At 41.6% G+C, this 11,722-nt stretch overlaps 1 protein-coding gene across 2 annotated transcripts in view; it reads right to left on the reverse strand.

Annotated features, from left to right (window-relative positions):
• Positions 1 to 910: 910 nt before the first annotated feature.
• MEGF10 (multiple EGF like domains 10) overlaps positions 911 to 11,722 on the reverse strand; it is a 67,539-nt gene continuing 56,727 nt past the window's right edge. Inside the window, exons 18-24 of one of the 2 annotated variants that reach the window (XM_058823364.1) lie at positions 10,782 to 10,910; positions 10,002 to 10,238; positions 8,927 to 9,054; positions 8,641 to 8,764; positions 6,748 to 6,792; positions 5,091 to 5,297; positions 911 to 4,203 (exon numbers count right to left, since the gene is read on the reverse strand). In XM_058823364.1, coding sequence (XP_058679347.1) covers positions 4,040 to 4,203; positions 5,091 to 5,297; positions 6,748 to 6,792; positions 8,641 to 8,764; positions 8,927 to 9,054; positions 10,002 to 10,238; positions 10,782 to 10,910 — 1,034 coding nt within the window. In that variant the 3' untranslated portion in view covers positions 911 to 4,039. The remainder of the gene's footprint in view (positions 4,204 to 5,090; positions 5,298 to 6,747; positions 6,793 to 8,640; positions 8,765 to 8,926; positions 9,055 to 10,001; positions 10,239 to 10,781; positions 10,911 to 11,722) is intronic. The other variant, XM_058823365.1, reaches the window with a different exon arrangement.

Consider the following 11,722-nt stretch of genomic DNA (forward strand, 5'->3'; position numbering starts at 1 on the left):
GGTGTGGCTGGACAGTGCCCAGGCACAAAGGGACCTGGGGGCACTGATGGACAGCAGGCTGGACATGAGCCGGCAGTGTGCCCTGGTGGCCAAGGAGGCCGATGGCTCCTGGCCTGGATCAGGAATGGTGTGGCCAGCAGGAGCAGGGAGGGCACTGTGCCCCTGTACTGGCCCTGGCGAGGGCACACCTCGAGTGCTGTGTCAGCTCCAGGGCCCTCAATTTAGAATAATTTAGTTGATAAGGTGGTGTTAGGTTGCAGCTTGAGACTTGGTGATCTCCAAGGTCTTTCCCAACCTGATTGATTCCGTGAATGTCCCAACCCTTTTTTTCCTTATGTGGAATCATGCAGACTGTTTATGGAGAATACTACTTTATGACCAATGATCATTTGCCTTATGTAGTTAAACAGGATCAGTCTTTGCAACTTTTTCATTAATAAGATGGCCATTTGAATGTAAAACAAGTTAATTACTTAGGATTAAGATTGAGCCCCATTTCAACAGCAGTGAAGGACATTTCTGAGATTTGCACAGAAAGGTCTGGAAAGTAGAACTGTACTTTTACAATACTGGATTGTAGCTTTTTAAATCTGAAACATTAGACATCTATGATGAATTTTTCTGGGTTTGTACTACAATCAGTACTAGTAATTGATTTTCTTCCAGTTATTAAACTGTTCTTATTTCAATCCACGGAGTTTCATTTCCTCTGTTCCTCCCTGGTACCCACATGGTACCCAGCTGCCAGCTGAGAGCAACCATGAGAGCAAAAATGACATTTCATACATTGCCTGTGCTATTTCAAGGTCTCCTGTAGGCAAATGAAAAACAAAGTAAAAAAAAAAAAAAATCAAAGCACTTCTTATCTTTCATTAGAAACTTTATTGTATTAACCTACAGGGATGTGAAGTGAAATATATGGTAGTGAAAGGGAGAATGATGAACATCAGTCATCTTTGGAAAATATATATATGTTTTCACAACAAAACACCTTTTTTTTGTTACAACTAAGAAAAAAAAAAGCCAGGCATACTTAATAGGTTTTCTTTAAAAATATAATACAGTTCAATCATATCAAAGTGAAGTCTTGTCGGCTAAAAAACTGCAAAGTTATGTTCAGTGCTCTAGCACTAGGATGAGAGTATCAAATGACAAGGTTTTCTCTACATACACTCATTTGCTTTCAGTGATTTCAGATACTGTATATACAATCTTTAATATGAAGCATTTTTTGTCAAAACTAGCTCTGTGATCTTCAGTCTGGACTTTGGAGCTTCGGTGTAAGAATTACGATTTGGACACATATTGGATAAAAAATTGTTGTTAGTGTACTTGAAAATCCAATATATTTAGAGTAACACATTCCTTGCTTTTGATTTTATCCTAACTGCACTTCAGTATGAACTTGCAGATTGTCTCAGCAGAAAGTGTGAGCACAATGAAATCTTTCTTCCTGTAATCTGCATGTGCATCTCCAATTAAAGTTAATGGAAGTTCTCTGGGTAGATCAAGATGAGGACAGATTTTATGCGTAACAGTGTGTTGTGATTAAAATCTTGGACGTAGCAGAAAGCTGTGGGGTTTGTTATGCTTCTAAGTGGCCTGAATTAATAATGCCTACAGTATTTAAAGCCTAAAGTTTATATTCACTACTTAAATCAGCTATTTATTAACTTGGTGCAGCTTTTTATTGAAATGGTGACATGTTGCTAGGGGAGAGCCACCTCCATTTTCAATGCCACATTTTGTCCCTACTGCAGTGTGAACACATAGAGGCAAGGCATCCCTTCCCATTCCTGTCTGTGGTGAAGTGAAGCCCATTCTCTGAGTGCTGGCTAAATTTAAAAAACATCCCGACATTTATTCAGCTCTTCTCTTTTCCATGTTAAAAGAATTGTTTATGTGACGAAGATAATTTACCTAGTGGTCTTCGAAAAGAGCAAGAAGTTTTTGTGAACTCCCAATTGTTAAACGCAGCGTTTTCTATTCATGGCTTTAGAGAAGAAAGGTTTTATTTTAAAGTCTGTTTCACACAATACAAAAAAAAAAATGTATGTATCAGTAGCTCTACATTTTATCTAGATGCATACAAACCCAATCAATACTTCATCTTAGACAGGGATTAAATGGCAAGGAGCCTTAGAAATCTCCTAGCTAATACCTGTACTTTCCAAATCCAAAGGTAATGGAATTCTTTATTCCAAGGATGTACCAGAAATGCCCAGGGAACTGCAGAATAGCCAGGATCCTTCTCCCCATCCATCAGTGACACAGCAACCCTCAGGACCAGGTGCTGCAGAGGCACTGCCAGGTCACGTTAAATGCTGGCACCTCACTCTTAGCTTCCTAAAAATAACTTTTCACTGAGAGAGGATATCTCATCTGTAACAACCATGTAATCTTCAGGTTGATGCGTTGGGGGAAAATTCTGTCCAATGGATGGATCCCTTGGTGAATTTGATTTCCACCAAATCGTGCAGCTCGTAAGAGATTACTTTGGAAGGACTGAAAGCCTCTTTTGGGAAAAAGGGGCTGTTTTGGGAAGATGATGTCCAGCCACATGATCAACAGAATAAGCTAAATTTTAAGGAGGAATTGGTTTTTACTTTATTTCTGTGTTTTTGTTGTCATTCTCAACAAAACACCTTCATTTTCTTCCCGCAAATTAATGAATCGGTCTGAACTGTTAGGTATTTTTTAATCATCCTGACTGACATCACTGTGAATTCTTACTTGGATACTCTTGCTCTGCCCAGAGGTCCCTTGAACCGGACAAACAAAAGGCCAGTTGGCAAAAATGCAAAAGAAATGGACACACACACACACTAGAATATTTTTTCAGTTACAAGCTAGCTCACTAAAAACACAGACACACAGCGTAAAAATGGAGAGAGAAGTTAATGAAGGTGAGGGGGGTACATGTGTCATATTATTAGCAATGCAAAAGACCAGCTTAAGCATGTGTTTCCCTACGTCAACTATAAAAAAAGAAAAGGTGCCTTTTTAGCAAGTATGCACAGAGTTTGCTTAGTTATTTCGAAGAAAAAAAAAAGTCAGAACACTTGACTATCTTTATCCTATATTACAGTAATTATTACTACCTTTTTATAAAATGTAAACCCTTCCTTGCAGTTAAGATTTACAGAAGTCATCACCTTTGTCCACTCCTTACGTAATCAGTCCGTGGTGACAAAAATAAACTGATTCAATTTACATCTTTTTTGAAGTAATAACTGATATGTTTTGGATTATTAGTTTGTGTGTGGCAGAAACAGTGGTCAGAACTGCAACGTATGAAGCTGAACTGGAGCAAAATACTTGTTGAAGACTGGTGCTGGGTCTACAGTACTAAGAGATCTTGAAGCATCATGTAAATATTGATGTATGCAATCATTTATCTCCAGAACTATTCAAGCCAAGTACATCCACCACCTGCAATGGAGACAGCAAAGCCTGATGGTGGATTTCCCAAACAACTGCAACACTGTGCTTCCTTATCCCCATCAGATCTTGTTTCTTGTAATATGTCTTGACTAAAGGTAAGAATGGAAGGTAAAATTTGGCAAGGCAGTTTTCCTTCTACGAGTGAGTAACTGGTGAATCAGATCACCTGTACAAAGTGGTATTTGGTAAATTGCACTGTCCTGGGAGTATTACTACTCAGGAACATGACAGACATGAAGCCTATATTTGAAGTCGCTAAAATGTGATGTTATCAATACTAATCTGCAAACTACTATTTTTTTTAAGCCAGTATATTACAGTATAAATGTGTTGCATACCTGTTTCTATAAAATTTACTGCCATGAAAAAAAAACAAAAACAAGAAGAAGAATCAGGATCCCCAGAGTGTGGCATTTGTCCATCTGTCACTTGTATACACAATACAGACCTCGTGCTGAGATTCTGCTCAAGGTACAGCAATTATCTGCAGGACAGGTCAGGAGCTCAGAGCGATGGCAAACGAGAGCGGAGGGAGCGCGGCCGCGCCGTTCTGCCCCTCGGAGTCCCAGGGCTGCAGCATCAGCTCCCTGCGGGGTCATTTGCTGCTGAGCCCCTCTGTGGAGGGCGTGGGGCTCTCTCTCACGGGGAGCAGGTCGTAGTGGCAGGGAATGTGGCTGTTTTTTGGGAGGTCGTAGGGATCCTGGCCGAGGCGCCCGCCACCGCTGCCGAACGCGCCCTGGACAACGCTCACCGTGGGCTCTGTGAGGAGAGACAGCACGCACTCAAATCCAGGGAAAACACTCATGCTTTATTTCAGTTTCTGCTTCAGCAGGAAGATTCCTGATCCTGCTGAGTCCTGAAATGCAGCTCTAGAAACACAGGTTGGTGTTTTTGCTTCGCACTTGCAGCAGGGCCCTGCCATGAGTGTCTTTACTGACAGACAAGACAGCATCTCTTCTTATGTGTCTCCAATTTCAACAAATTTAAAAAAACCAAACAACAACTTGAATTTGAGGGTTTCAGTCAAGACTTTGTAACAGTCCTTAAAAGCAGAATGGGTCTGTTGATGGATTTCAGTGCTCTCTAATTGCATGCAGAAAAGGAAAACACATCCTGTGACACTGGACACAATTTATTACAGCCCAGAGATGATCAGGATAGTACCACTCCACAGGACCCCAAAGATCTCTGTAACTAAAGAAATATGGCAACTGGGTACGGCCCATATTAGTGGAATACTACGTTTGGGGGTGAAGATGCCATTTTATTCTCATCAAGAGAAGGAAACAGAACTTTTACCCTCCCACGGATAACTTCAGTCTAACCTAGAGCTGAATTACATTGCAATCAAATGCTAAACTTTTCTTATGCTGTTGGTTAAAGGAAAGCTTTCACACCAGGGCAATTCAGAGGTACCTGTAGGTGACAGAACAGATATGAAGGTACTTCAAACCCTGTTTGTGTGAATTATACTAAATTAGTAAAAACACTTTCATTACAGCTTTTGGGCAGAACATGGAATCGGAACGCGTAATTTTGTTTTCCTGGTGGTTTCCGTGTGTTTTGATGAAACTGAAGCAAAGATTAAAAAGCCCTGTGCTCTTTTTTGCTGCCCCCCAGCTCCCAGAGGTAGATGTTGTACCTACCAACTTCGTACACGTTCTTGCTGGCCGTGGCAGAGCCAGCGATCTCGGCGTAGGGGGAGTCGCGGCGCGCCGGGGACTTCATTTCCACGTAGCCACATTCTGAACTCTTTGGCACCAGAGCTGGTGGGTCTTTGATGGTAGCATAGGGGTTCTCAGAGCTGCTCAGTGAGCAGTTACTTAGGTTGTACTCCGAGTTCTTCACCAGGTCTGCCAAAAGAGAAGCATGTTACTGTCTTGAGCATGCTGCGTGCTATGGACGTGGCTACCAAAAAAAAAAAAAGGGTTTTGTTTCATGCTGAGTTCTAAAAAGTCACTCAGAAGTGAATATTTAAATGCAAACCAGTTATAACACCCCAAATTATTTGCAACAATCAATGAAAGCATCTCAGCTGCTATGCTCTTTAATGGACTTCATCTTGCCACCAGTAAATTACTGTTGCAAAATCCGAGCATCTTCAGTTCTGGTTTAAATAGTGCCTGGCATTATACAGGGACAATTATAAGGATAGGATGAAGAATCAATTCTTAACAAGCACTTCAGAACACTTCCTGCCCCTCTAGGTGCTGAAGTCAGGACACTTAAAATCTGAGACTGTTCCCAAGAGCAGTCTCTGGGTGAACAGCAAATGGCATGATTGATATCTAGGGATGGCTTGGGTGATGCAAAGGTTGAGTATCTGAGTACACAAAAAGAATAACCAGCTTCTTCTAAGTTTCTGTAAGGCACATACAGGAAAACTGGCAAGGAAACAACAGGTGGCTTGTGACGTCAGGATTAGACTGAAGGATGAATAACTGAATAATTTCAGAGATGTATTTGCTGGTGCTGGGAAGTGATTTTGTGGTGTTTGTGTTGCTTTGTGCTCTGTGTTGGTTTGTGATATAATATGTTATTTAACATGACACTTCTTAGCTCATTGCTGACTCCATATCCGACATGACACTGACCTGGTGGACCTGTCAATGGATGGGTGCTCATGATTTTGTGACTCATTTGAACTGGGATTTCTGTAATCACCGAAGTGTAGAATTGTTTAGGTTGTAAAAGACCTTTCAGATCATTGAGTCACCATTTATGTAACACTGCCAAATCCATCACTTAACCACATTCCTAAGTGCCAAACTAGGGTGGTACAATGGAAAGTCTTGTGAGAAAACTGGATAATTCAGAACATCAAAATACCAGATCACCACTACCCTGAATTTTTGAAGCTTTTAATGCTGGTATCCTTTCCAGGGGCCTGCAGTGGATGTGGTGAAGGTTTGTGGTCATGCAGACCAAGGCCAGCTGCAGTTGGAATTGCCTTTTAAATCCTTTCAGCAGAGGCAGCATGTGTTCTGCAGTCTAGAATTGAGCTCTGTTGTGACTCAAGAATGACAGAAACCATTTGGTCTATGCGACATACAGGGGACTTTAAATGGCTTGGGTTTGTGGTTTTGCTGGTTTAAAGAAAAATAAAAATCCAACAACCTCCCTTCAAAAAAAGATAACCCACACCAGCAAAGAAACCAATCAAGCATTGATTCAGTGTCTAGGAAAAATTTAGTTCCAGAATGATTTTTTTATATTTTCTTCACCTATAAACCAAAGGGAATTTGGAAGAATAGAAGGCATGTCTATGTAGTTTCATCTAAATACATCAGAAAACAACCTCACCTTTCAGGGACTTCCCCACATATCCCCTATCAAGTCCAAAAGCACCTGAGGAGAAAATGATACAAAAAAAAAAAAGGGTAGTTTTAAAACCAAAGAAAACAGAAGTGATTAGACAACAGCTTGTAAATGTTTAGGAATTGCCTTGGGACTCATTTCTGCCCTAGCTGAATAATTCTCTCACAAGGGCTGTGGAACTGCCCAGCATGGGGGTACAGAAACACTTGTACCATTTGCTTCCACATTTTCCAACAGGAACAGGGGAGGTGGGTCATGAGGGACCATTAAATTATCTCAAGTTTGAACTCACGTAACACCAGTTACTCACTCTTGAACAATCCCATTAAATGCTGTTGGACTAAAACTTTTTTTGCTTGGTTTTTCTGTTTTTTTTTTTCTGTTTTTTTTTTGATCTGGATAAACCCTACCTACCAGAAAGGCATCCCACCTTAACCTGAAAATCTCAGCGCATGCAGAGCTTGCTCCAGTTCTTATTTCTCTGCTTCCAAATGCAATCACTCCCAAATCAGGGTCAGCCTGTCCCAGCCCCAGTGGCCTGAACACCTTGCACCTGAACCTACAGCTCTGCAATTGCCTGTTACTCACTGATTTCCCTCAATAAAAGTAAACAGCAGAGCACAACTGCTGTCTGCAGAGACCTGGCACTTTCCTGGTTACTGATCTATTGAAATAGCTTTCACTGATATTGTGGAGAGCTCATTTTTAATTAGGCTGTATTGTGGTACTATGCTAGAAGCATTATAAAAGCCTAAAATGGTTTTATCCATGCACTATCTAAACAAAATTAGTAGTTTTCAAGAGTTAAGTGGTATTATTTTAAGGAGACCTGCACATAATTGATTTTATTCCTACCCCATCTTTATTTACTAGATCTCATGTCAGCTGTGCTGTTGTTTTCACAGATTTACTGCTCAGGTCACCAGCCTCAAGTTACCCAAGTAACTCTATTTTACTTTCTAGCAAACAGACACAATATCAGCACTCATCCAGTCCTCTGGAACCTCCCTGTTGCTCAAGACGGGCCCCTGCCTTGGGTTAACCACAGCAAGTGTCTCTCAGAAGCATTTAGTGCAAGTTCAAATGCTCTAAGAAAATATAAAGCTGAATGTTGAGCATTATGACTGAAATCCTTTCCTGAAAAAAAAAAAAAAAAAAACCAACAAAAAACCAAAACCGAATCCCAAACCAAACACAACAGATCTGAGCCTGAACTGTGGTTTGACCAAGGTTGGGGAAGAGCAGGGAAAAACAAACCAAAACCAGTGCTGCATACTGTTGTTCTGAATCCCAGGGTCTGATATATGTAAATACCAGAAACGAAAGTAATTAAATTTTCTGAATTATATTGCCATTGAAAGTCCTCTTTAAGGCTTTCACTGGGCAGTGCAGTCCAGCCTTTTTGGAATGCATGAGAGTGGAAAAGGGTGACAAGCAGGATACAGCAACTCTCACCATTTCTTGGGAATTTCTCTCCTTAAAGACAATGCTCTTTTAGCAAACAGGAGGCATGCCTGGGAAGATCTACTATTTACATCTGTAGTGGCTCAGGTTATGCAAAAATACTTTTTAAACCATTGATTGCATCTTGCGGTGATTTTAAAAAAATAATATATGCAACCTTTCATTTATTTGATAGGAATTTGTAATTTTGTCCAAGCAGACTCCCATTGTTCCATGAAACTAGTGAATAAGCAAATCTTTTAATAAAAATGAGATATTGTACATGCCATGTCTGCACTGGGCACCAAAAACTGTTCCACCATTCCTCACAAGGGGTCACTTGTTAATCTCTTCCTGCCTTAAGGGATGCATCCCACATCCAGTGAACAACATTCCCATTCTCCTCCTCTCTTTTTTTTTAATTTTTATTCTTACCAAGTTCATTGAGGTAGCCGCCGTGTTTCCAGTCTGCTGGCAGGGTTCCCGTGTAGTCCATGACAGCACTTCGTTTTCCAGGCTCCATGTTTTTCAGGTTCACAAACAGCTGGCTGGTTTTTGCCTATTCCAAAGAAAGAGAGGCAATAAAACTGAAACTGAAGGGGAGATGCTGAATTTCCAGGTGGTGATCAGGAAGAGCAAAAACAAGCCAAATAGGAGAGATTAGGGAACGATGTAAAATAAACTAAAGACTGCCAGAAGTTTCCACGTTTTCCTGCTTTACCTTTGCCAAGGTCAGTCTCTCCATGTTGGTGACATGAGGTGGGCTGGAGCACTGGGTCAGAGTGTGGTAACTGGGGTTGGAGAAGTAGTGGCTGTTGACATTTCCACCATTGGTATGAGGGATGGTTTCTGGAAATAAAAAGAAAGGAAAATGAACAAAAACACAGAATTTCTTCCTTAAGGTAAATTTCTGAGAGAGAGTGCTGCGCTGATTTTCGAATCTGACCTGGAGATTCCTAAAAAAACCCCCAACAAACACAAACCTAAGTATTTTTTACTCATTCCAAGAAATGAGAGAAGCAGGGCAGTGAGTGACAAGTCATGTCCTCACTTTTAGCAAGGAGCATTCTAGTGTAGCCTGCTAACTCAACCCCTCTCTCTGCTGTGGATCCTTGCTCTGTTTTTCTTTTCTAGCCATCACTGTAGTCACTTGTACCATCAAGTCTGCATCAACATTTTCTGGTGCTCCAAGAACACCAGGACCTTTGCTATTTGCTTTTCCTTAACTCAGAGGAGTCTTCCTGCTCCCTTCTTCAGCTTTCCTTGACAGCGGTGTTGAGAAGGCACAATGGCCTCAAGTTTCATGCACCCACTGAATCCCAACTCACAGGCACTACAGTAAGTCAAAAACTCTTGTTTGTTCCACTGCTCCTTCCCTTAGTCAGTTTCAAACCTTTTGCTGTCTGTTTCTCTGCAGAATCTTGCTACAGATAGCATGAAACCCTGATTTTCTACGCTCTTCCTCTATTCAAGCTCTTGGCATTGAATTTAAAGTCCCTTGTAGAAACCAGATTTTGCCACATTCCAACTGTATATATATATATAAAAGCAGGCTCAGAGGATATAAATGTCCACGTTTAATGCAGAAAAAAATTTTGAGGGTGTAAAATGTTGCACAGGAAGGCGAAGTAAATGGTCACTTTTCTTTAGAGTTAAGACGTTTTTCCAGGGTGTGCCACCTTCATGGTCTCAAAAAGCAGAAATATGTGAATTCAAGCCCTGTTAGGGGCAGATCTGAGCACAAAGACAAGAGGTGGAGGGGGGAAAAAGAGAAAAGCATTCTAAACACGCCATACCTGAAATGGTGTAGTCTGCATTGATGACCCTCATGGCAGGGGTGTAGGTGACAGTGGGCATGTGTGTCTCCTTCCCTTTCTGCTTCTGCCTGTAAATGATGAACAGCACCAGCAGGAAGAGCACCACCAGGACAAGGATGATGATGCCAGCTATGGCTCCTATCTGGTAGGAGTCAGCAGGGAGGGCAGTGCTGGTACGGCTCAGGCTGTTCAGGTTCCCCACTATAATTACACCAGCTGGAACAGAGGAAGCAATGAAAGTAAATGCCATAAACCGAGAGGGGCCACGTGTCGGGAGCAGGAGACGAAATTTCACTTCTAAATATAACTGTATTTAGTAAGGCCAGAGTAGAACTCTGTCAGGAACCAATCCTAAATTTAAGGAATCTTAGAATCTTCAAACTTAGAATCTTCACAGAAAAGAAAAACACTCAGAATTTTCACTCAGAAAAGAGATGTTTTCATGAATTTGAAAAAGTAACAACGTTCTTTGGGCAAAAGAACAGGGCAGGTAAAGCCCATGCTCCATCAGCACCTTTGAGAAGCACTGCCTTGCAATTTCATGCAAATCCACACTCCACTTACTTTGCTACAGTTTTAATTATCTCTCATCTAATTTAAAGCTTCAAAAAGTTACATGAATTAACACTGCAGAATGGGCTACACAAAAAACTCCACCTGTTAGATTTATTTAATGAACGACACAGAGATGGCGTTCACTAGCTGAGGCCAGTTTCCGTGTGAAAAGATGCCAATAAATGTGATTATGTCCGGGCTTACCTTGATCACACCTGGCCCCTTTCCAGCCCGGGCTGCAGTAGCAGGTGCCTGTGATGTGGTCACAGGTGGAGTTGTTGAGGCAGTCGCAGATCTGGCGGCATCCGTACCCGTACGTGCCCTGGGGACACTCTGCACACGACAAAAAGCAACAAAAACCTCATTGAAGTTTGGAGTTCCAGGTCTGCAGCAGCACAGGAGCCCAGCCCCACACGCTCCTGTCCCTGGGCAGCAGGTGGCAATGTGTCACCAGCATCAGATCTCTCCTGGAGATGCTCCCACGAGGAGCATCCTCCTCGGGGTGCAGGAGGGAGAGAAGCTGTGCTCGGATGGGTGTTCATGCTTCACCTGCAGTGCCACCGAGGCAGTGCAGCAAGGAAACAAGGGGGAAAAAAAAAAAGGCAAAAAAAGATAAATTCTTAGAAATTAGAAGGCAGTGAAGAAATGGGCAAGCTGTGTATAAAGAGCCAGAAGACTCAGATCCCAGCGCCTGAAAAATCTCATTGTCATACAGATGGAGCCAAACACCTGGATGGTGTTCTGTGGTGTGACAGGTGTGCTGGTGTAAAACAGCAAAAGGAAAGGACCCTAACAGTGAGTCCAAAATGCACCACACATTTACAGAGAAATACAGCTGCTGCCCATTGCATGCTCTGATACTGCAATGTATACACTGAGAAACTACCAACAGGAGAAAAATGCCAAATTATGTAGAATAAGGTAACTGGAGAAGTTGTACTTAATTATTTGAATTACTTGAATGTAATACTTAATTACTGATCAAAGTGTCTCCTACCTCATGTAGGTATCCTGGTAGAGAATTACCCTATACTGACAAAAATAATTTCTTTTATACTGCCACCACTTGGTACTGTGTGGCCTGGCACATTACAGCAGTTCTGATGGTTTTAGCAAATGTAGTCTTTCTTCACTTTTTCTGAAAT

Source organism: Ammospiza caudacuta, chromosome Z (assembly GCF_027887145.1).
Source record: "Ammospiza caudacuta isolate bAmmCau1 chromosome Z, bAmmCau1.pri, whole genome shotgun sequence".
NCBI classification, from domain to species: domain Eukaryota; kingdom Metazoa; phylum Chordata; class Aves; order Passeriformes; family Passerellidae; genus Ammospiza; species Ammospiza caudacuta.